The sequence below is a fragment of the Zalophus californianus genome, chromosome 15 (assembly GCF_009762305.2).
Source record: "Zalophus californianus isolate mZalCal1 chromosome 15, mZalCal1.pri.v2, whole genome shotgun sequence".
NCBI classification, from domain to species: domain Eukaryota; kingdom Metazoa; phylum Chordata; class Mammalia; order Carnivora; family Otariidae; genus Zalophus; species Zalophus californianus.
The window spans coordinates 79,666,445-79,690,555 of NC_045609.1; the positions used below are offsets into that span (position 1 = coordinate 79,666,445).

A 24,111-nucleotide genomic window follows, 5' to 3' on the forward strand; every position below is an offset into this window, starting at 1 on the left:
TGGGCTGGGCCCTGGCCCTGGGTTACTGTCCTGCCTTGCTTCTGGGCTAGGGAGGCCTTTGAGGGCCACAGGCTGCCTATGTCCCAGCCTGAGATCCCAAGCATGCCACGTGCATGGGAAGGGACATCAGCCAGATTCATACAGACGACGGTGTTTAGAACCTGCAAAGTCTGCATTGATTCTTCCCTTGTTCTAACAAATCTTGGCGTTGATGACACCAGTATTCTCAACACTACTTGATACATGCAGAAATCCCTCCCCCACAGCTCCATCAGGAGGCCCTGGGCCCTCTTTCCCTCCCCATTGCCCTGCAGTATTTTCAAGCCATTGTATTCCAGCTGTAAGAGCTAAACCGAATGAGCCCATTTCTCCACGCTGCCTGTCTACTGCCAGCTAGAGCCTCCTCCTCCGCTGTGTCTGCCCAGCTGACACTCGCTTCTCACCCTTCTCCCCTCACCAGGTCCAGCTGCCTCTGCTATACCCAAGGACAAGGGTAAGCCCGCCCCTCCAGGCTGCGGGAAGGGGGAGCTGAGAGAGCAGTTGTCTCGGGAGAAAGTATGGGCTTTTCTGTGTCTCCGCTGAGAAATCTGGCATCTCCATCTACTTGTGGGCTTTAGGAGGTTGGGGAAGAAGCCCCTTAGTACCCATGCTCCCTCCCGCTTTGCTTCCACTCTCTTTTCCCAAACTACCTCTCATACAAAACCTCAGATAGATGTACATTCAACCTCGGGTGTCCTCAACGTGGGAAGTGGGCTGTCCTTTAAATCTTTAGACAAGGCTCACTCAGACCGTGGGACATGTGCCGTGGGTAGGATTCCCATGATATGGTGTGACTTTTGGAAAAGGAGGGACATAAATAAAGTCAGTGAAAGTTAAGTCAAGGGTAGAGGGTGATGAGAGCTGAGCCAGCCCCCCCCCCCCGCCGCCGAGGCACCGCCCACGCTTTATAAAGTAAGCACACACCCACCTATACGTCCAGTGTGCCAAATTCTTCGTGAGTTTCTCCCCATGCTCCTCCTCCTGTAGCCCAGCTCTCCTGCTTGCCTCACCTCTTCCGAGTCACCATTGACCGAGGCTATCTCCGGAGGCTGGGCTACTCCTCTTGGGACATCCGCTTAAATGATGCGCTGTGCCGCCCCCAAGTCACCGGGCGCTACCTGATCTTCAGCATCCCCTATGGTCGCTGTGGCACCATCAGACAGGTGAGAAACGGCTGCCGAGGTGGTGGTAACCTTCTGTGGATGGAGGCCAAGGAGAGCTATTTGGAAAATTCAACCATCTGTTCAAAACTTGGTAGGGACAGAGGAAAGGCACCACCCTGATTTTGTTCCTGAGTTCAGTGAGACCTGAAGCACTCACTCATTTGTCTGAAATCTTCCTTCCTTTTTGGGAATTTGGAATACATACTGAATTTGTAATACACAGTTTTAAGTGCTGAGTGCTGATGGACTGATGGATGGGTAAACACCCGACGGATGGATGGATGATGCATGCTGTTCTCTTAGCTCCAAAGCCAAGCATTTTCCACCACATGCTTCTTTATTCACCTTCCGTGCACACGTCGTCCTCTGGGCAGGCCACAGTGCTGGGCATGGGGGAGGACAGATGATCTATCTGACTGCTGTGTTCTCACCAGGCAACTAGCTGTATTTCCCAATCTAGAAAGCACATATCCAGGACAGGTGGGGATAATGAAATGCATATGTTTATTTCCTGTTCCTTAACCAGCAGCTTATTTCACAGAACAATGTCATTGAAGTTAAAGAAACAAGTAGACCAGGGACATAGGAAGAGTGTCTAACTACAAAATCCTTTTTTTCAGTATATCTAACAGTGTAACCTGTTCCACAACAGGATCTCCATGTTGTTCCTCTCTTCTTTTGTATCCGTATTTAGACACACACACACAAAAACAGCAAACCTTCGGCATGGTTGGAGGTTAATTCATTCAAACAGTCTGCGTGATGCCAAGCGACCACTTTGATTCCCTACTTCACATTTTGTCTATTTGGTTATGCAGATCACGGTCATTCTTACCCTTTTTGCTCTGAAACGTCTAGTTTTTAACTCAGAGGTTTCCGCCCCAGGGGCCATGCCGGAAGCCCCCCAGTGTCTGGGGGGGCAGGCACCACGGAAGCTTCTAGGCCGTCAGAGAGGACCCTGCCGCTGTCCTCTGTGGCCCTGGCTGGCCCAGCTCTCACCTCATGGGGGAGAGAGGACACAGCAGGTCGGGAACCCCTCAGGGTGACGGCCAGTCCCGGGCCACCCACGGCGAACACACCACCACAGAACGCGTGATTTCAGTCAGTGGCTGAGCAACCTTCCAGGTGCTGAGGACACAGTGGCCAACCAGACTGACAGGGGTCCTGCTCCACAGCTCTCACTTCGAGAAAAGGGAGACAGGCACTGAACAAGTGCACATTGGAGAATCGTTTTACAGATGCTCAGAAGACAGCAAAACGAGGAAGGGAACGGGAAATGATGTGGGGTGGAAGGAAGGCCGCTTGGAATCGGGTGGCCAGGGAGCCAAGACCTGAAGGAGGACACGGAGCTCGGTAGAGTGGAGCAGGAGCAGTGCTCCAGGCAGGGGGCAGCTAGCACCCAGGCCCCGCAGCAGCAAGTTTGGAGGGCTCAGGAAGAGACCTGAGGCAGTCAGCACCGGGACGTGCTGGGCCCCGGGAAGGGGCAGGGCTGTGTGGTCAATGAGTTCACTTTTCCTCTACGCCGTGCATCAGGGTGAGATCTGCTTCAAGGGGCAGGGGAGATATTTGTTCTTAGGGGCAAAAAAAAAAAAAAAAAAAATCTGTTTTTATGGATAAAGCACAGTTATTCATGAGGAACATAAAGGGTGTCTTTGTTGTATTAAAATTTCATAATGGGGACTGGGAAGGGGCAGGGGGGATGAGTGGGAAAGGAAAAGCCTAGAAAGGCAGACCTGGTTTGAGCTGACGGGGTGGTCCTCGGAGGTTCCAAGGCAGAACGTCAAGGATCTGAGTCACACAGAGGCTTCCTTGAACCAGCGTCACGGGGCAGGCTGAGTCTCTGGACAGCACACAGGGCTGTGGGCACCGGGCTGCCAGAGACTATGGCCGCTCTGCATGGTGGCCTTCAGCACCCCCTTAGCCCTTCAAGTCGTGCTGGATTTGAAGGAGCACGGCTGAGACTGAAGCTGAGCAGGGCCAGGCCCACAGCTCACAAGGAGCCAGAACGGGTCTGGGGCCAAGCAGAGGAAGGAGCCGAAGAGAGGAGAAGAGCACCGGTGGACCATGGCCGGTGCTTGCCTGAGACCACCACAGGATGACGGGATGGGATGGGGGGGGACTTGGGCCGAGGGAGCACCAAGTAGCTAGCATGGAGCCCCTGCCCCGCCCCACACCGGTGCAGCTTTAGCCCTCACGGAGGGAGGAAGGGAGTCCAGGCTCACACACCGGGGGCTCCTTGCATGCACCTGGACTCCAGGCAGCAAGGGCATTACATCACCCCATCAGGGCATGAGGGGCCACAGACGGCGGGCCCGAGGCCTCCGGCTCCCAGCCCATCGGCGAGCTAGGACCAAGCAGGGGTGGGAGAGAGGGGCCTCTGCCCACGCAGAAGGGTGTTTGTAAAGGAGCTGGGAGCACTGGCCAGAAACTCCCCTCTTGTCCTCCCAGGAAGGGCTCGGCTCCCTCAGCTACGCCAACTCCATCAGAGGCCGGATCCAGGACCACCCCGGCCGAATTTTCATGCGGCATAGGGTGCCTCAGCTCAAGCTCACCTGCAGGGTGGATGGCCCGTCTGAAGTTGAAATCATCCCAGGGGCTGACGTCCCCAGGGACAGCGTTGGCTATGACGTGTCTGTATCCTTCCTTGAGTTGCCCACGTCCCAGTATGTGAGGAAAATGGGGCCATACTATGCCAGTCAGAAGAAAGCAGTCTTCCTCCAGGCCACGCTCCATAGCCCCAGCCCCAGCCTGCGGCTCTTCGTGGATACCTGTGTGGCTTCTCCAGATCCCCACGACTTTGCGACTGTCAAGTACGATTTGATCCGGCATGGGTAAGGAAAATAGAAAGCCCTCTAGCACTGGCTGTTATATTCACGGGACATGGCTTTGGGGACCTGTGGCTTCTCAGCGGGGCAGAGCCCTTGTTGTCTGGGGCCCTGCTGTCCTGCCTTACCCTTTCTTGCCCGTGCCTCCCTTCCCTTTGTGTTTTATGACTTTATTACGCTCCCCATTCATGGTTCAGGCTCTCAGGGCGTCTGTCCTACCTCAATGGGCTGGCGGGTTTTCTCAGCCTAAACTCTTAGAGTGGTGAGATGTATTCTTGCTCCCTTGGTTAAACAAAGGATTCACCAAATGAGAATTTGAGGATATTGTTTGCCTTTGTAGCTCCTTTGCCCCCTCCCAGGAGCAAAACACTTATTATGGATGGGCAACTGGCAACCAGTGCAAAAGGACAAAAATCCCATCGCTTACGGATGGTAGCTTTAAAGTGGTGAGAGCCACGTGGGAAGCATCATCGTGGTACCTGTTTCCAAAAGCCAGGAGATGGGCAAGACACAGCACCGTGCAGAGGTGGCATGAGCCATAGCATGGGAGGTGCACAGATGAGGCATTAAACTGCACTGAGTCTCTGAACGAGAGAGCTCTTCCCTTTCAATTCTTACAAATAGATCAAGGAGGGAGGCACGGTTTGATGCCAGAATGTAACAGCCAACACTCTACTCTTCTGCTTGCTTTAGGTTTAAATTGCTCTTTTTTTTCTCTCATTTCCTCGGGTGGTGTCTTAGATTCTTGATTATAGATCTTTCTTCTTTTCCAATTCATGCCTTTGATTTTGGTAAATTGTATATTCATTTTCACTCAGTTTGAAATATTTCTTAAATTCCTCTTGAGACTTTTTCTTTTACCTCTGGCTCACTTAGAAGTGTGTTGTTTCATTTCCAAGTAAGAATTTTCCAGCAACATTTCTGTGACTGATTTCCAGTTCAATTCCATGGTGATCAGAGGATGTGTTTGGTGTGGTTGCTTTTCTGTAAATTTGCTAAGGTGTAGTTTATGGTCCAGAAGGTGTCCATCTCAGTGAACGTTCCACATGGGCTTGAGAAGGATTGTATCCTGCTGTTGTTGGATGGAGTACTCCTTAGATGTCTGTAAGTCTAGCTGATCAGCGGTGCTTTTCAGATCAACAGCATCCTTCCTGATTTTCTGGTGGATCTGTCCGTTACAGGCAGAGGGGTGCTGGAGTCTCCAGCCAACGCAGTGGGCTTGTAGATTTCTTTGCAGTTCTATTACTTTTTGTCTCACGCATTTTGACACTCTGTTGTTACCTGTGTATACATTAAGGCTTGTTCTGTCTTTTTGGAGGGCTGATCCCTTTATTATTATGCAGTACCCCTCTTCATTCCTGATAACTGTCCTGGCCCTGAACTCTGCTTTGTCTCAAATTCATGTAGCTACTCCAGCTTTCTTTTGATTAGTATTAGCATGGCAAATCTTTCTCCATCCCTTTTCTAGGTCTTTATATTTAAAGTGGATGTCTTATAGACAACAGTAGTTGGATCTTGGGTTTTCTTGTTGTTGTTTTCATTTTATCTACTCTGGCAGTCTGTATCTTTAAATTGGCATATTTAGAACACTCACACTTAAAATGATTATTGAGGGGCACCTGGGTGGCTCAGTGGGTTAAGCATCAAACTCTTGATTTCAGCTCAGGCCATGATCTCAGGGTCATAAAATTGAGCCTCACATTGGGCTCCACACTGAGCATGGAATCTGCTTAAGATTCTCTCTCCCTCTCCCTCTTCTCCCAGCTCACACTCTCATTCTCTCTCTCTCTCTCTCTCTCTCTCTCTCAAATAAGTAAATAAACTTTTTAAAAAATAAAGTGATTATGGATATAGTTGGATGAAAATCTACCATCTTGGTAACTGTTTTCTATTTGTTGAATTTGTTCTTTGTTTCTACCCCCACTCTCCTTTTGCTGCCTTCTCTGATTTTAATGGAACATTTTATATTATTCCATTTTATCTCCTCTCTTGATGGATCATTTATACTTCTTTCCTTAACTTTTTCCATAGTTGTGTTAGGGTTGACAAAACACATATTTTAAACAGATTTTATTTATTTATTAGAGAGAGAGAGAGAGAGAGTACAAGCAGGGGGAGCAGCAGAGGGAGAGGGAGAAGCAAGCTCCCCGCTGAGCAGAGAGCCTGATTTGGGGCTCAATCCCAGGACCCCGGGATCATGACCTGAGCCAAAGGCAGATGCTTAACTGACTGAGCCACCCAGGCACCCCAACAAACACATTTTAAAATAATCTAAGTTTCACCTTCAAATAATACAACCACTACCTTTAATCTCCCCTTTGGGCAAAATAGAGTAGGCCTTCAGAAGGCAATGGCTCTAGCTAGAATTTAATTACCTTGTTTGTTTTTTATTATGTTTATTTTACTGTTACCTTCTATTTCTGCTCAGGAACGGTGGTTTTTCTACTCATGGTAGTGTTTTAAGTTTCTTTATAAAAGAAAGAATGGGTAGTGGGAAGAACTTTGTTTGGAATTCATCAGTCTGATGATTCGAGTCAGAGTGAATTCCCACCATACTTCAAGTTAATCCTTGTGGCTGAGGGTTTTTCTTTTATCAGGTGCATCAAAGACAATACTTATGTCAACCTGCACTCCCAGCAGAAGAACACGGCCCAGTTCAAGTTCAACGCCTTCAACTTTCTCAGGAACTATGATGTCGTCTACCTGCAGTGTGAGGTCGCTGTGTGCAAAGTGGGGGACCGCTCCTCCCGCTGCTCCCAGGGCTGTGTAGAGCGGAGTAAGAGGGATGCGGGTCCTGTGGAGACCCCAGAAGAGCAGACTGAGCATTTCCAAGTGGTGGGGCCACTGGAAATCCACAGAGGGACTGGTCGGAGTAAGACCCTTGTGTGATTTCTCCACTTCTCACACGAATCCGTTATTAGAAAGCAAAGTCTATTTCCCTGCAGCAAAGTCATAAGTTTGACAAATCAGAAATTGTCCTCAGAGTGACAGGTAGAAGAGACAGCTAAGGAGGTTCTCACTGAGGTTTGTTGCTACATAAACCTTCTCTGATTATTAAAGTTGTAAGGCAGTCACTTTGCAGGCTGGAGATGCTGTGTTTTCTAATTCTTCACTTTCAAGAACTTGATCATTGTCTTCAACTGTACATGTTCTAAAGAACAGAGTTATCTCTATATACCAGACTGATAATTTAAAGATTTTGTTTAATTGACTCCTTAACATTCATATGCTAGTAGATGGATCTTTTTGTTTCTGTCCCTTGGGTGGTGTGAGAATTTCTTTTCAGATCTTGCAAAGAGTCTTTTGAAAAATAAATAAGTGTTGGGAAGTCACTGCTCTTTTTTCTTTTAAACCCTAATAACTGGTTAGTTGAATTGAACATGTCATTTGCTCATTTACTCATTGTCACTTACTCAAAACAAGCTCTTCTTGCCTGTTTCAGAGGGAACACATCGCGCCTCTGCTTTGCTGGGTTTGGGTGACAGTTTTGACATTGACCGCAAATGAGAGTTGGATACACAATCGTGTGACTGTTTTCTGAGCTACCACACAATCAGTCTGTGTCCCAGATCCTCCAAGCTTTATAGGAAGCCTGAGAAGTACAGAAGAAACCTGAGGAACACAGAAAGGAAGGTTCGCATATCCAACACCCTCATGGAAAAGGCAGGCAGCACCCACTTTATCCAAGTTCTCTTTGTACTTAACAGAAAGAGGCCTGGGCTGCACTCGGTTCTCTCAAAGCTGTCTTTAAAGAAACTGTCTTGGGGTGCCTGGGTGGCTCAGTTGGTTAAGCTCCCAACTTTTGATTTCAGCTCAGGTCATGATCTCAGGGTCGTGTAAGTCCTCTGTGCTGGGCATGGGACCTGCTTAAGATTCTCTCTCTCCCTCTCGAAAGAAAGAAACAAACAAACAAACAAACGAACAGTCTTGGACATAGTCAGTTTTTTTTTTTTTTTGCTTGTCAAGAAATATTCAATAGCAATATTTAAAATATGAGTCCTCAAGTCCAAGAAATTGTTCCCATTTCTGTCATTCATGAGCATGTATGAGATGAGAATACAGTATGGTCAAGTCTCCCAGGGAGGAGAACGGGGTTTGGGGGAGTGTGGGAGCTAACCCTGAAGTCCTAAGAGATGAAAACCTGACACGTGACCCAAGGGCGGGCACTGCCTCTAAAGGGGAACATCTCCGTCTCATGTCAAACATGACCTTCATCGATAGCCATCTTGATAAAAATAGGACGCTGGTGGGTATTTTGATGGTGTTCTCTTCTTATACCTGGTAGAAGTTGATGAAACATAGTTGCTGGTCAATCTGGTGAAGACAGCATCTGTAAATCAAAAGTTAATCATTTGTCACCAAGTACCTTCATCTTCAGTCACATGATTTGAGCATCAGGCATCTATTTCACAGGAGTGCCTCAGATGAATTAAGGAGTTTTCCAAGGAGCTCTGAGCTGCTAGAGCTTCTCCTTTCCGAAGCTTATCTACCCATTAACTGCATCTATCCCATATGTGTTGAGGAAGTGGAAGGCTAACAGCTTCCAAAGTTAGAATCTTATGGCTTTTAACAAATGCCTAACGTGAAAAGTGTTGACAATGAAAGGACTGACCTTTTAAGAATAAATAAAAAAGTGTCCAGTGAACTTCCAGGTGAGCTTCTCCAGGTGCGGTTCAGCAGATTGAAGCCAGGAAGCTGCCCTTTCCAATAGCACTCCAGGTGATTCTGAGGAACGTTGAAGTGCGAACGCCACGGCCGCTGCTGAGCATTCCATGCTTTATAGGTCAAAACGCACTCAACAGGGAGAAACCTACAACCCAGAAACAGCAATGGGTGGAGACAAAAAAAGCCCCAAGAGAAGCCTGCCCTCTCTAGCCAAAGGACGAGTAAAGTGGTAGCCAGGCAAGACCGTGAGCCATGGGTAAAACTGTGGCCCTACCTCCAGCCCAGCCAACAAAGGTGAAGTGGGAGCCTAGACTTCCACCTGCCCCCAGGTTCCCTTCCATCTTCCTTCCCCTCCCCAGGGTGCTATCACCTCTGCGCAGTAACCAGGGCCTCCCCAACACCCCCCACGTCAGGTGGAGACCAGGTAGGGAGCCTGGGCTTCCAACCCCAGCAGGCAGGTATAAGCCACCCCCTTGAGACTACTCTGGGGTGGTGTCAGAGGAGACCTCGTAGAGCCAGGACCTCTCCCCCGCCCACCAACCCAGAGGTAAGGAGGTGACTCCACCTTCCTGTGGGGAGGGACAGCAGAGGCCACGAGGGGAGCCTGGCCTCCACCCTGCTCAGTAGAAATGAGGTGGCCCTCCCATCTTGTTCGAACACGCTGGTACTCCATTGCCCATTTCGCTTTTAGCCTTGCTGAAATGCTTTTTTAAACATGTCTCTTCAGGGGTGCCTGGGTGGCTCAGTCGGTTAAGCGTCTGCCTTCAGCTCAGGTTGTGATCTCAGGGTCCTGGGATCGAGCCTGCATCGGGCTCTCTACTCGGCGGGGAATCTGCTTCTCCCTCTCCCTCCCCCTCATGCTCTTTTCTCTCTTTCTCTCAAATAAATAAAGAAATAAATAAAATCTTAAAAAAAAAAAAGTATGTCTCTTGAATACCACATAGAGTCAGAGTTGAACACTGTGAGACATTCCGAAAATCCTGCTCTTTTAGGAGGTGAGCATGGTGACCGCTCTGGTGTGACGCCCACATCTCCCTCCGGTGGAATCAGTCGTTCTTCAGGCTGCCGCAGGGTCGGTGGCTGATGGCTCTCAGCCCCACTGCTCTGCAGGGATTCCCTCAGCTCAACACAGCTGCCTTGTGCACGTTCGCAGCCTTTAACCAATGACTGGTCGGTAGAGGCACTTCATGTGGCCAGGACACCAAGCCCCGGTGTGGGGGCATCTCTGAAGGGCCGGCCCAGCCCAGGACTCCCAGGGGTTGGCCGGGCTTCTTGCTGCGGCCGCTTCACTGTTCAGTCCCCCGCCCCCGCCCAGGCCTGCTTCCCTCCCCCCTTCCAGGGCTTGAGTCTAGGCACACGCCCCAGGAATCCTTCCACACACAAACCTCTCTACCAGAGGTTTTCTCCTGGGACCCAACCCATGACAGTCAGTACCAGGTATGGTCTGAGGAAGCAGATTCTAAAACAGGACTTGGGGGCTGCCCGTGGGGACTCATCACCAGCAGCGAGTGGAACACACATAGCCCCTGACCGCAGCTCATTTCCTCATTTAATCCTCGCAACCTCAACACCTGGTTTGGGGGGGGGGGGGCAGCTGCTACCTTCCCTGTTTTAAATTGTGGAGATCAAGGCTGAAGGTGACCTGGCCAAGGTAACCCACCAGGTCTAAGTGGAAGGACTAAAACCCAGGCCACCAACTCCAGACCTTTACTTACTTTACTGCAGTTTGTCCTGAAGAAAAAAACCTTTCTGCTATGTATTATTTTATGGCTCTAATGCATTGGTATAGCTCAATAGCTCCACTGCGAAGGGTTTTTTGACTCATGGTGATAGTTTTACACTGTCTCCTGAGTCACACTATGTGACAGTCTTCTTGGTATTACGCTGTTGTGCCTGGCGTGCCTCTGAGCAGCCCCCATGCCCGGCCGCCCGCACAGGCTCAGTTAGTTCCTGACAGAAAGATGGCGGGTGGGCCAGGGATCAGGCAGTTTTTAAATGCTGTCTTGACTGAATTTGATTTGCCCATTCTAATTATGTTCTTAAGTGCTTTCACGTTAGGTTAGAGGAAAACTTTGCAGTAGCTCTCTTTAGTCACACAGATGAATACAGAGGGGACTCAACTGCATGGTCACTTGGGGCAAGTGCTTGGAAGATCCACATGGAAATATTGAAAAGAAAATGGGTAAGATCTGTTTTCATTCGGAGCTGGAAACCCAGCAGGCCCCTAACAACTTGTCTGATGAGGGTAGAGATGTTGTCTTACTCATGGCGTACTCCCTGGGCATACCGTGTAGCCAGTCCATGTGTCTGGGAGTGTCCTTGGGCATTCAGAAATGTGGTTGCCTCTTAGGATGTGTATCAGAACGTGATACACATCCGTGGTGGTGTTGGGTGATGGGGTAGAGTTGTATTGTCCATCTAAGACAAAGAATTCAATATGACGTTTGGGATGAGTAAGATTAGTGCCCATCGAGGCCCTTGATACTGTAGGTAGGAAAGTGGCAGTCAGAACGGACTACTCCTTGTTAGGATTACATTTGGCTTTGGTGTTTGATGGCAAATGGGAGGAGAATTGTTGTTTTCATTCATTAACCTAGAAACTATACAGAAGGTTCTTCTTTCCTGTTCTTAGATCATGAAATAGCTTTCTTCTCTCCAAAGCCCTTTCTGAGATGTGATTAAGTTGTAAAATGCTGAAGCTCTGCATTATAGTGAGGCATGTGAATAAACAAGATGGCAATTCTCTCCATCACACTTAGTTTCAGAAACTATAACCCTCGTATATGTTTCAAAAGGTAGCATATTTGCATCCAGGAAACAAATACATCTAATGTTGAAGATTTAAGTAAAAACAACTTCCTTCTTTTCACCTAATGTTTACTGAGAATGTTTCACGCACAAAGGACATTTCTAATTCATTTAATATGTTGGTGGCTTCAGTTCTTTAGCATGGACATAATGTTTGTTCATTTCAATCACCCCTGCAAGACAGCACACTCTGAACATGGTGACAGCAGGACATGTGTGTCATTTTTATGGGGTTATCCCCAATTTATTCATAATGTGTAGCCATGAAGCAGCATTTCCTTTGGCATTTGGGAGAAATGTGTCTGAAGGCTGAACTGGTTAGTTCATATTCTGAAGCTTTTGGTATTCGTAGTCTGTTCTCTGATTCACAAAATGCCTCGCTATGATCGCCACCACAATCACGACATTCAGAGCAAGGACCATGAATGAAAACAGATGCAGACTGTCGGAAGGTTGATTCTGAGTTTCTTCTCTGTGTATTTGATCCTGAAATCCTGTAATTGGAAACCAGACAAAAATCATTTAAAGAAAAGTATTACTTGGCATTACAAAATTTTCATTAATGTGTATCTCTCTATAGCCTACGAATCTTAGGCATCAATGAGTATATGCTATTTAATGCCAAAACAACATACAGGAACTGCTAGCAACTATCTCAATTAGTTTATGTTTCTGTTTAATTTAAAAGACAAGATGTCCTTACATTTGTTTGTTTAAATAGTTAATTTGTTTCCCTGACATAAGGTGAGAAACTTGTGGGATTCAAGTATCAAAATCAAACAAGTGCAGGTTCATCTATTGATAGTCACTATCTCCCACAGTCACCAAAATATACTTGATCGATGGAGAAACAACTAGTTTCTTTTCTTCAAACAGGAAAAGGGTACTCTTCTAATGGGCATGATATTTCTATAACTTTCGTTCACAAATTTTCAACTAATTTAGACTAATATCCATAGATGCATCATCTTTTTAGTGACTATGTTTGTAAAATTACTGGATTTAATTTTTGTTTTTGTCATAGAAATATTTTGCTACAAACTAGACTCCTACTCCTTCCCAAACCATTCAAATAATGATAAAGACAGAGGTCATAAGGTTCTCTTATGCCAGGATCATTTTCATATGAGATAAATTCTTATAAACAGTTTTCATGTAATTATGGTCTATCGAAGCCATTCAGCCGTGGCTTGTCCTTGGGCATTCGCTATCACTCTGTTATGGGACCTGGCAGGGCTCATTTTTTCCATCCTTTAAAAAAGAAGCAGGGCTGTGTTGAAAATATAGTATTTTCTCTATTTTAGAAAAAATTGCTTTTTTTTTTTTTCCCAAAAGGTGATTTGTGTGAGACGCTGGTTCATCTGATTTTACTCATTTAGGAATTAAAATACATTGCTTTTGATTCTGTTATCTGCCATGGTGTGTCTATAATAAGTCAGGAAGCTAAGAGAAACTATTATTTTTAGAAGTGAGGACATTACATTTATACTCAAAGCCATGTGAATAATGGTGAATTATTAGTGCATCATATGCTTAAAAGATACATGGTTTTCATTTTATCAACTAATAGAAAGAAAAATTAGTCTTGTGTGCTTACCTTATTTAGGGCTTTGTTACAAATATCATAAATCTCTAAACTGTACATGCTTAAGAAGGAATACATTTGGGCAGAATTTAATGAACCATGAGGTGTTCTCAGATCATGAAATAGATTTTTTTCTTACCTGGATTTCCACTTGCACTTCGATCCCTTTTCAGACGAATAGGTCCTATGACAGAATCAGTCTTCCATTTGTATGAAGAAATGTCTCGTTTCCTTCGAGAGACACAGCCCTGGTTGCAGCGAGACTGATGGTCACTATGATCACATATCAAGATCTTACACTGCAGATATACGGAGCCCAGACGTCTCAAGAATTTAAAGGCATTAAATTGGAATCTTCCATAGTGTCCAGATAAGGGATACACCTTACAAGTCTCATCTTGACTACATCTGGAACAGAATTTATGGCACATTTAGAAAATTCACAGTTCGGTCCTTTCAATATTGAAAAGAGAGGATATAAAGTTTTCTTTGAGCAGTGTGATTCATGGGTCACAACTTTCTCTAGAAAAAAATGTCTTCCGTCCACATACAAACCAGGCCTGACCCTGCTTAGCTTCTGAGATGAGATGAGATCAGGCGCATTGTATGTAAGTGATGAATCGCTAATTCTACTCCTGAAACCAATATTACACTATATGTTAACTAACTAGAATTTAAATAAAAATTTAGAGAGAAAAAAATTAATTAAAAAAAAAGAAAGAAAGACAATGTCTTTAGCTCAGACTACAGTGAACTAAAGCTATGAATCTGATTCCTGGATAAAATAAAATTCCCTCCAGCACTAAAATTTCTAGTTCGTGTGAATTAATTAGAAAATCAATTCAGATATAGTAGAGCTCATACACCTTACTTTATACACTTGCTATGAATGTGTCAGTATGGCTGATGTAGTTAAAGTCCATCAGCTTATAGAAAAAAAAGAAAAACTTTCCTTTCAAAAAAAACTACTTTTTTTAATTTTTTTTTTTTTTTAAGTAGGCTCCATACCCAATGTGGGGTTTGAACTCATGACCCTAAGATTAAAAGTCATATGCTCTACCCACTGAATCAGCCAGGCGCCCCTTTCCTGTTTTTTGGGTTTTTTTTAAAGAATGCCATAGAGACTTTACAAATTCCATTATGTTTGTGTTCTGGAGCTGGAACAAGTGAAATAATCTTTGGGGATTCTGTTGAAAATAACCAAAATGTGGAGAAAAAAAGCAAAAACAAAAACATACAGCCTTCTTGACAAAAAATAAATTCGTTTCTACCAGCAAATATTTTGGGAATAGACTAACAATTCTAGTGGATATGGGCTGTGACTGTAGAAATGCTTTAACTTAAATTATTTGTAATTAGTACACAGTAACTCTATTTCATAAAATGATTACATTTACTAAATTCCATGGTAACAGTACTAGAAAAAAATTATACAGGATGCATACATGAATCATGTATCCATGCACCAAAAATACTACCTCATTCAAGTCACTATTAATCCTCAGAAGAGTATGTCACCCAGCAGTACGTACCCCCTCTTGATTAGGTCATAGGTTGGAGATGCGAAGTCAGGCGTGGGAGAGGCACTGCAGGTGTCCAGAAACACCACCAAATTTGGATCTGAGGTACGCAGACTGACTTGCACAAAAAGTGTTTGGTTCAAATCCACATAATACGGTGACTCCAGTATAGGCTGTTCAAATGAATCGGTTTCAAAAAGAGCCATGCTTGTGTTATATTTGCCCAGTGCGCTTTGATTTTGTATTACGTCATCTTCTGTTATGTACATCATCTCCACGGTAGAATTAGATTCCATTTCACACTTCAGAACAATCTGGAGATGTTTCTGACGGGTGATCACTTGAGACGTGGGGGATGGAATAAGAGTGATTATATTGGTGTAAGTAACTGAATGATCTTCTACCTGTAGAATGAGATGGAATTCAAATGTTGTATGTTAAGTCCAGTAATAGTTTAGATCACAGATATGAATACCATCTGTGGATAGAGACACAATTTTCTTAAATCACAAGATAGCAGCTTTCATGTTAGGATACTACAGGCTCCAATATGCTTTATTTAAGAAACATTCTGGGTAGGAAGAAAACATGTGAGATGAGAGATAAGAGCTTGGCTTAGAAAGACTTGAAGACAGAATTAGGCAGAACTTTTTTCAGTTATGTTAAAAACAATTCTGAACGCAAACTTCGATCCCTAGAGAGACTTGAGACCCTGTAAGGTGAGGCCTCCTTCCGTAAGTAGCATTAAGTTAGTGTGGCTCACTGGGCGGTTTCCCAAGTGTATGCAGACAGAAGTCTTGCAATAGGTTTTCCCCAGGCTGCCTTCCCTAGGATGCACAGATAATAGGTGTTCATTTGGAGCAGAAAATAATGATTTACTCTATCCTTACCGATTCTCTGGAGTAAGCTGCCATTCTTCTCAACAAGATTGTTGTTTAATGACATGAGTGGAAAGTTTAGGGTATACAACCTAAAGGGACCTACAGGTTGCAAATGTTTGAGATCTTGAAATTCTAGAAAATGGAAAACAAATCACAAACTTACGTCCTTCGTCTTTAAAACAAGGATCATGTTTTGACCTTCTCCTGTTGCAGGGGAAAGAAGAAAATCCTAACAGTACAACTAGGTTTTTGCTAAATGTGAGATCTAATCATTTTCTATAACAGTATTCCTGGTAGGCTGCTACACCTGCAGCATCTAGATGTTCAAATGTTCTTCAGTGAGTTTTCAGAGTTCTTCACCTTTTGGGAAAGAGAACCACCTCTAGTTACCCTGAAAATAAGTGTGGTGATTTGGCACTTGTGCTTAAATGAGTGAGTGCATGTAAATGTTCACACAGGCTTACCATGTATCAAGCCATAAAGATTTGGGAGTTGCCCATTAAAGCCACCAGCAAGTATTCTGCTGCCAGCATTATCCAGCACACCATTGGCATTTGGCAAAACCCAGCTCAGTGTCTCACTTTACCTTTTTGATTGTCCCACATCCATCAAGAGGGATAGAAAATTCCACCACGTTTGATATTTTTGGTCTGCAAGTTGGGTCATTCAGTTGTATGTTATTCTCACTGTATGTAAATGATTCCAGGTAGGATTTACTTATGATGGCTCTCATCTTGTCAGAGGAGCAAGTTAAAGATGCTGTTCAGGACAAAAAAAAAAAAAAAAAAAAGAGGATGATTATGTTTATGTCAGCTAGGAACTTTGGATCTTAAAAAGCTATGTGTAGAGAAGACTATATAAAAACTCAAAACCCTTTTTGCTTTGAACTGTAGTCAGAAGCCTGAGACAGCAGAGCACTTGATCCACCTTCTACAATGTTTACTGTGACCGTGTCTGCAACTTGAATCTGTAAATCTATTATTTTTAATAGAGACTTTACAGGTGGCATTACAGAAAACGGTCCCTATTTTCTACAGAAATCTTTTTCCAGTTGATAAAACCATTAATTTCCTCTCATACTAAGCAATGCGCAGAACTGATTCTCCAGCTTCAGATTATGAATATATGTTCCAAAGTATATATGACAGGCTTGCAAATAGGAATAGCCACAGGTAGGCTAAGAATCAAGGAGCAGTTTCTATGGACACAATCTTCAGAGAGCTCAAAATAGCTAAGGAACATGACTTACTAGTGTTGATATTTTCTGCATAAATTGAAGTGTAGGAAGCAGAAAAGCCCCGGTAGGAGTTGGCGTAATCTGTCGATAGCACCACGGTCAATGAGTCTGACGAGGATTCGAAGGTGGGCCTCACATAGCCACACACTTGTCCAATCAGGCCAGTGGTGGTGGAGGGACCATCATAGACAGCAATGAAATCAAATCTGCAGTGTTCGTCCCCTTCTAAGCTAGAGATGTAGGGCCTCTGGTGAAAAAGCTTTCCAAACCAATTCAATTCTCAGCAGTCCCAGTCTTAAGTGATTAAAGATTTTTCCCCACAATGGTATCTCAGGATTGGGACAAACCTGGGGCTTTGCCAGTCCCTAATGTGACCTCAGAATCTTCAGAAAAGTAGACAACTTAGTTCAATGCAATAGTATTGGTGTTTTCTCTATTCACCAATTCTGTGAAAAGTGGCCATCTATGAGAGGGTGCACATCATTTCTCTTCCCCAGGTTTCCCCATTTCCAGGTGGGCTCCCTGCATTTCTCCCAGCAGAAATGGACCACAGTACTTACAAAACGTCTCTGAAGTTTAATTTTATCTTGTAACCTTTCTCCACTTGTATGTGCCATACGCAGTAAGCCAGCTCAGGGTGTGGGTTTGGGTAATTGGGGCTGGTAAAAGATCCTTCTAAGGAGTCCAAGTAACCACCACAGTTTGGAATAGCTGAAAGGGATGTGAGGGTGACCAAGAATGTAAATCAAGAGAGAGACTTCATTTAGTTTCCGTGCTGTGCACTGAGCTTAATACAGCAATCCCCCACACCCACCCAAATTTTCTTCCATTGCCCTCTTCCGAATTGGTAGCATATTGAGATTTTTACCCTTCTTTATCACTGGATTTCCTGACCACTGGTGCAGGGCAGTGACCCTGTAAGATCTGTCCCAGTTTTAGAGACCCTCTGTCACCTGGACTAAGCCACAGAAAAAGACATCATTTAGGACTGTCACGGGAGGCTCTTCCTCACTTGGCCCCAGCCCAGCTTTCCAGCCTCATCGGCCACCTCCACGTGCCCTGCTGTTCTAACGTGTCCTTTCTTTCCGCAGCTCCTCAGGCTGTTGGTTCCAGCAGACAGGAGTCGTCCTGTGGGTCTCACCTCTCCCTACCCTACGCTGTCGGTCCAGGTCAGCGCAGATGCAGCCAACATGAAGCCATCCTTGGTCCCTCCCTCCCCAGTCGGGAAGCAAGCAGCTGGATGAGAGAAACAGGCAACGCTGAAGGCTCTCTCTCGGGGCACGTAAAACAATCGAGGTCGGCTAAAGCATAGGAGGCATGTCAGGTAGCGGCCAGAGGTAAGGCCTGAAAAGGTGGCCTGGGTCTGGCTTTGGAAAACCGTGACTGCTCCACTCTGGAGATTTGTGTGGTTTAAGAGGAGACTGACACGGTCAGCTCTGGGCCTCAGAAAGCAAGCCAGTGCGGGGCTTTGCTCATGAGCCCACTTGCAGAATTTCTCGGCATTCTGCTTTGCGCTGCAGTGGAATCTGGGTGCTGGGAAAGCAGAACCAGGGTAACATCTGATTGCCTGACAAGTTAGGTCAGCATTTCTCATCATCTGCCCTCCAGTCTTTGTCAGAGTCACTTGGGGAACTTGTCAGATGTGAAGGTTTCTCGAGCCCCAACGCAGATCTTCTGAATCAGACCAGAGGGAGGAGCGGCCCCTGAGTGGGCATTTCAGAGGATCTCAGGGTTATTCTAAAACAGGCCGAACTCGGAGAGTCTGCTTTGGTCTGTAACACGATACACCCCAACATGTAGCCATCTGATCAGCCCCTTCCATCTACCTCACCAGGAGCTGGTTAGAAAGGCAAATTCGCGGGCTCCATCCCAGAACCAGTGAAGCGGAGTCTGGGGGTGGGGGGGCAGGAATCTGATTTCACAAGGCAATTCTGTAACACGATACACCCCAACATGTAGCCATCTGATCAGCCCCTTCCATCCACCTCACCAGGAGCTGGTTAGAAAAGCAAATTTGTGGGCTCCATCCCAGAACCAGTGAAGCGGAGTCTCGGGTGGTGGGGGAGGAATCTGATTTCACAAGCTCTCCAGGCAATTCTTGCACACACGAGCTAGAGAACCTCTGCTCTCACAACAGAGAGCTCAGACTCGAGGTTATAACAACCCATGCAGGAGAGTGTGTAACCTTCCATGCTCGTAAGTGGTATGTGCGTAGGATGTATAAATGAGAACTCACAGGTGCCAGAAGGGAATGAGTAGTAGAAGATGAACACAGTTCTTTGAAGTCTTACAGAGTCGGTGATGATTTGAACCGTTAATGAACTGGATGATTCAAAAACAGGAATGTAGTCATGTTTACTGCAGATTTGCCCTAGCAGAGACCCGTTGGTAGAGTTTCCATCAAAAACTTTAATGTATTCACTTTCACAGCTTCCATCAGGATCAAGCCTGCAAACAGAACACACTGTGGTTAGAGATGAGCCACCAGGCAAGGGGGGTTCAGTGTCAACTGTTCACACTGGCATCCGTCTCCAATGCAGTGGCATATCTGTTTTCATTTCAACCTCTCCAAGACCAGCCACCCACCCACACCTTCCTCAACATCAAACCACACACCATCGATCTATAAATGCCTCAGGGGACTGAACTGCTTTGCCAATGTGTCTATAAAGTCGGGGAGGGGGAGTGGGCCTGGAATCCAAGCCCCTTTCCTTCCCTTTCCATCTCTCCTGTTCCTCATACTCATGTGGAAATTGTCAGGTGAGATCTTCTTCTTTAGAATTCATTCCCCTTGAGGTTTGAAATCCAAGGCTGTTGAAAGTGGAAGCAACTCTTCTTCCCTGGCCCCCCTCTCTCAGGGTAAAGCAGATTTAGCATCTTCCCAGATGGCCCTTCCTTCCCTCCCCTCCCCACGTCCTCATTCGTAAGGACGGTCCCAGGCCCTGCCGTTGGACGGGGCAGACCAGGATGACTGTTTTCTGCCCATTCTGACAGGGTCTCTCCACACGCCCTCAGAATCCCGGCAGAGGGCCAAGATGCCCTGGAGGGAAAACACGAGGGTGGACAAACCCCAGTTCTCCTTGCACCTTAGTCCCTTACCTGCTGTGTGACTTTGGACAAGTGAGGGACACCTGGGTGGCTCAGTTGGTTAAGCGACTGCCTTCAGCTCAGGTCACGATCTCGGAGTCCTAGGATCGAGTCCCGCATCGGGCTCCCTGCTTGGCAGGGAGTCTGCTTCTCCCTCTGACCCTCCTCCCACTCACGCTCTCTCTCTCTCTCTCTCTCTCTCATTCTCTCTCAAATAAATAAATAAAAATCTTAAAAAAAAACACTTTGGAAAAGTGATTTACTATTTCCTTTGCTCACTCTCTCTTCTGTAAATGGGGATGTCACAGCCTTTGTCTGGTGTGTGTGGGGGGGGAAGCGTCTAAGAAATGTGAACTGCTCATCTCCCCTCCCTCACTCTGCCACAGTGCCATTCTCTCTTTCTCGACGAACCAAGAATAATGTATAGGATTCTTAGTAGCCCTAAAAGTCTAGGAAATATGAAGTCCCCCTTCTCCTTTGTTTCTGTGGGGGCCAAAGAGAAGTCTGTTCTAACTTCCGGGGCGTAGGGCCACGCATCTCCCAGTGTGGCGCCTTGAGCAGCAGAGGCAGCAGGAACCACCCCTGGGAGGTTGTTACCTCTGCACATATATTCTCAGGCCCCGGCCGCCCCCACCTGGATTGTAATCTGGGCCCAGGGCCCAGCAATTGTGCTTTCGCAAAACCCTCCCTCCAGGTGCTCTGAGACTCTCCAGCTTTAGAACCACGGGGATTGGGTAAGACTTTGGGCCCTGGAACCAGGTGGCTTAGATTCTAGTCCTCTCCCACCTGTATTAGTCTGTAACTTTGGGCACATTAAGTGATTTCCCTGGGATTTCTTACCCACTGAGTGGGGATTAGATTGCATCTACCCCAGAGGGCTGTTGAGAGGTTTGACTGAGGCAGTTCTCCTGGAGCCCTGAGGGAGGCTCCTGGTGTGGGGCCCTGTGCTCAGCTTGGCCTCACGCTGCCATGACCTGGGCACTCAGGGAAAACACTGGTGAGTGGGTACTGATTTCAAGTTAAAGAAAAAACACCCAATCGCCTGGTTCCCACCCCCAGGGATTCTGATCTAATTCTATGGTGTTTAGCCTGGGAATCTGGGTTTTGGGAAGCTCCCCTGCTGATTAGAACGCATAGCAAAGTCTGGGACTATAAGTTTAGTGTTTTAGGGTCTGTTCCAGATGGAACTAGACTAGCTGGGTACTAATGCTGGTCATTCCACTTACAATGTGACCTGAGACTAGTTCTCCACTTCCCTGTGCCTATGATAACTATACCGACCTCCAGGACCTCTGGGACCAGAGCCAGGGGCCCAGTCATCAGTCAGTGACTATTAACCATTATCGTCATCATCATCGTGGTCATGGGAGTTACCACTACCTCTAGGACCAGCTGATTTTTTCCGACACAGACTCCCTAGTGTGGCCAGAGTTCAACCACCCTTATTAGAAAGTAAAGCCTCTACTTACTGGAAATGGGAAAAGATGATTCTGATGTTTTTATTTTCTGGTCTTTCTACTGTCCAGGTACAGTCCTCATTGGGATTGAGTTGCAGGATTAGGGCCCTGTGGGCATCTGATTGGCTGGAGCCTCCCAAGCTGGACTGGCAGCTTGATTTGCCTGGGAGAGACCACAGTTGACATTGAGGAAAGTCAGCTGCCCCTGGCCTTCTCCTCCAGGGATTAGGCATCTACCTCCCACATACAAGCATGCTCATAATTGTGATGGTATTTAGCTCATTCCAAAATAAGCCACCAGCCATTGATTTCCCCCTCTTAGAGCCCTTGGGGAGAAAATATTTATGATTTCTCTATATATGGTTCATAAAAAATAAAGACTATGGGGCACCTAGATGGCTCATTTGGTTAAGCATCTGCCTTCGGCTCAGGTCATGATCCTGGGGTCCTGGGATTGAGTCCCACATCAGGGCTCCTTGTTCAATGGGGACCCTGCTTCTCCCTCTCCCTCTGCCTACCACTCCCCCTACTTGTGCTCTCTCTCTCTCTCTGTGTGTGTCAAATGAATAAATGGAATCTTTTTTTAAAAAATTAAATACATAAATAAAGACTGTATTAGGGCTTAAAGAAAGATGGTTTTACAAAGAAGCTTTATACCTACAATATATAAAGAACTCTTACAACTCAACAATTAAAAGACAACCCAATAAAAAATAGACAAACAACAAAAGTAGATATTTCTCCAAAGAACACATAAAGGTCATTAAACACATGAAGAGATACTCAACATCATTAGCCATTGGGGAAATGCAATTCAAAACTACAGTGAGATATGACTTCACACCGTTTGGGATGTGAAGCAAAACTAGAGTCAGAAACAGGAAATAGATGAGTGTTGACAAGGATGTGGAGAAACTGGAACCTTCCTGCAATGCTCGAGGGAAGGTAAAATGGGACAGCTGCTAGGAAAATCATCTGGCAATTCCTCAAAAGATTCAACTGGGAGTTACCATAACCCAGCAGGTCCACTTCTAGGCATATCTCTAAAGGGAAGGAAAACATATGTTCCCACAAAGACATGTACACTAATGTTTATTTACAGCAGCATTAGCCAAATAACAAACAAGGGGAAACAACCCAAATGGGCACCAACTAATGAATGCATATAAAATGGGGTCTGTCCATACAATGCAGGAGGATCCAGTAATGAAAAGGAATGGGGTACTGATGTATGGTACAGCGTGGATGAACTTTGTAAATACTGTGCTGAGTGAAAGACCGCAGGTTATAGGATTTCATTTGTATGAAATGTCCACATTAGGGACATCTATAGAGACAGAAAGTAGATTAGTAGTTGCCTTGGGCTGAGAGCATTGGGAAAAATGGGGAGTAACTGCTAATGGGTATGGAGTTTCTCTTGGGGGGGTGATAAAAATGTTCTCAAATTAAATAACGGTGTACTAAAAACGAGTAAATTTTACATTTTAGAAGAGTGGATTTTATGGTATGTGAATTATATCCTAATAAAGCTGTTACTAAAAGAAAAGGAGGAGGGGGGAGGAGAAGCAGCAGCAGCTGTAACGGAATGTGAACAAGAAAATCAAATACTTTACAATGGAACCCAACAAATGGTTAACTCCACTTAGAAACAAAAAGCTTTTTCATTTTCCTTTTTATCTGTGATGGGTGACATCCTTATAACAATAGTCTCTTGTTTTCCCCTAACAATAACTACTATTATGTTTATTAGTAAAAAAATATCAGAAAGCAAAGACAATTAAAGAAAAAAGTATAATCCCACCCATCCAGGGAAAAAAATCACCATTAAAAACTTCTTGTAAAAACTTCCAGAACCTTTCTTTTTCTCGTCTACTTCCAGATTTTTTTAAAGATGCTCCAATGTATGTATTTTAAACATAAATAAATTTCAGGTAGTTGTTTTTTCTCTTAAAGTAGATCCTGGGTACCTTTCTTATGATTTGTAAGAAATCGCCAAAGTATATACCTTTGTATGTCTTTACAACTTACAGAATAAATGAGGGAAATTTACATTGCTTCTTATAATTATGTAAATGCAGTGTGTTTGTGTGCACTTTTATAATTATCTCCTAAATATTTAATTCTCAGTAGTAAAATTACTAGGTAAAATTCTTTATCCTTTTACATTTTTATGTATATCGTCATATAGGCCTGAAAAAAACCTTGGTACTAATTCAAAATCACATGAAGAGCATACAAATAAATGTTCCCTTATTAAGGCCATTAGCAGATATTAAAACTTTAAAAAACTTTCGGCAGAGGCCTCTTGAAAGGAGGTCTCCCGATTTTGATAGGAAACAATGGGTTCAGTGTTCTTACCTTCAGACTTGGTCCAGTTCAACTCCGCCAAACATGGCACAATGAAGACGGCCAAGAGGACAAGCCTTCTCATGGCCTCCATCGTTGTCAAGGGAAGAACAGCCTGAAGGGAGGGCAGGCTTTATACTTCCCGGGGCTCCGTATCTGGCTTCAGAGCTTTCTGGAGACCTTCAGGGAATGTGTCAGTTTGACCATGCGAGGGCCAGACGTACGTGAGAACAGAGCAGCTGTCTGGCTGATTTATTATCTATCAGCAATCCCGAACAGTGAGTGTTCGGCTCTCCCCAACTCATTCCTGGGACATTCACAGGAAGTTCCCAAGTAAAGCTCTTCCTAGGGGAGCTCCAACACGTGGCGCACAGTAAGCACCGAGTAATTCTTCCGGGCACCGACCTGGAGTTGAGCCGTGGCCCTCTTGTTTGTGCAGATCACGAAGCGGGTAGTGCTACTGCTGTCTTAAGCCTTCCCTGCTCTTCTCTAAAAATT

General features: G+C 45.4%; 2 protein-coding genes across 2 annotated transcripts in view; one reads left to right on the plus strand and one right to left on the minus strand.

The window, feature by feature from the left end:
* LOC113923761 (deleted in malignant brain tumors 1 protein-like) overlaps positions 1–6,916 on the plus strand; it is an 82,204-nt gene extending 75,288 nt beyond the window's left edge. The window contains 4 exon segments of the mRNA XM_035724137.1: positions 461–493; positions 1,027–1,202; positions 3,651–4,033; positions 6,625–6,916. Of these exon segments, the coding sequence (XP_035580030.1) occupies positions 461–493; positions 1,027–1,202; positions 3,651–4,033; positions 6,625–6,916 (884 nt within the window).
* Positions 6,917–11,571: 4,655 nt separating this feature from the next.
* Positions 11,572–23,707, minus strand: CUZD1 (CUB and zona pellucida like domains 1). The gene is made up of 9 exons (XM_027588121.2): positions 23,626–23,707; positions 21,280–21,430; positions 18,960–19,171; positions 17,284–17,434; positions 16,736–16,953; positions 16,073–16,245; positions 14,618–15,009; positions 13,225–13,493; positions 11,572–11,994 (listed from the first exon to the last, which is right to left on the minus strand). Exons 1-9 carry the CDS (start codon positions 23,705–23,707, stop codon positions 11,819–11,821), a joined length of 1,824 nt encoding a protein of 607 aa, XP_027443922.1. The 3' UTR covers positions 11,572–11,818.
* Positions 23,708–24,111: the final 404 nt, after the last annotated feature.

Coding starts and splice junctions, on each gene's coding strand:
- CUZD1 (XM_027588121.2), bottom strand. CDS start 23,707: ATGGAGGCCATGAGAAGGCTTGTCCTCTTGGCCGTCTTCATTGTGCCA. Junction 16,246..16,735: donor TGCAGAAAATATCAACACTA/GTAAGTCATGTT, acceptor TGTCCTGAACAG/CATCTTTAACTTGCTCCTCT. Junction 11,995..13,224: donor AAGTGCAAGTGGAAATCCAG/GTAAGAAAAAAA, acceptor TTCCAATTACAG/GATTTCAGGATCAAATACAC.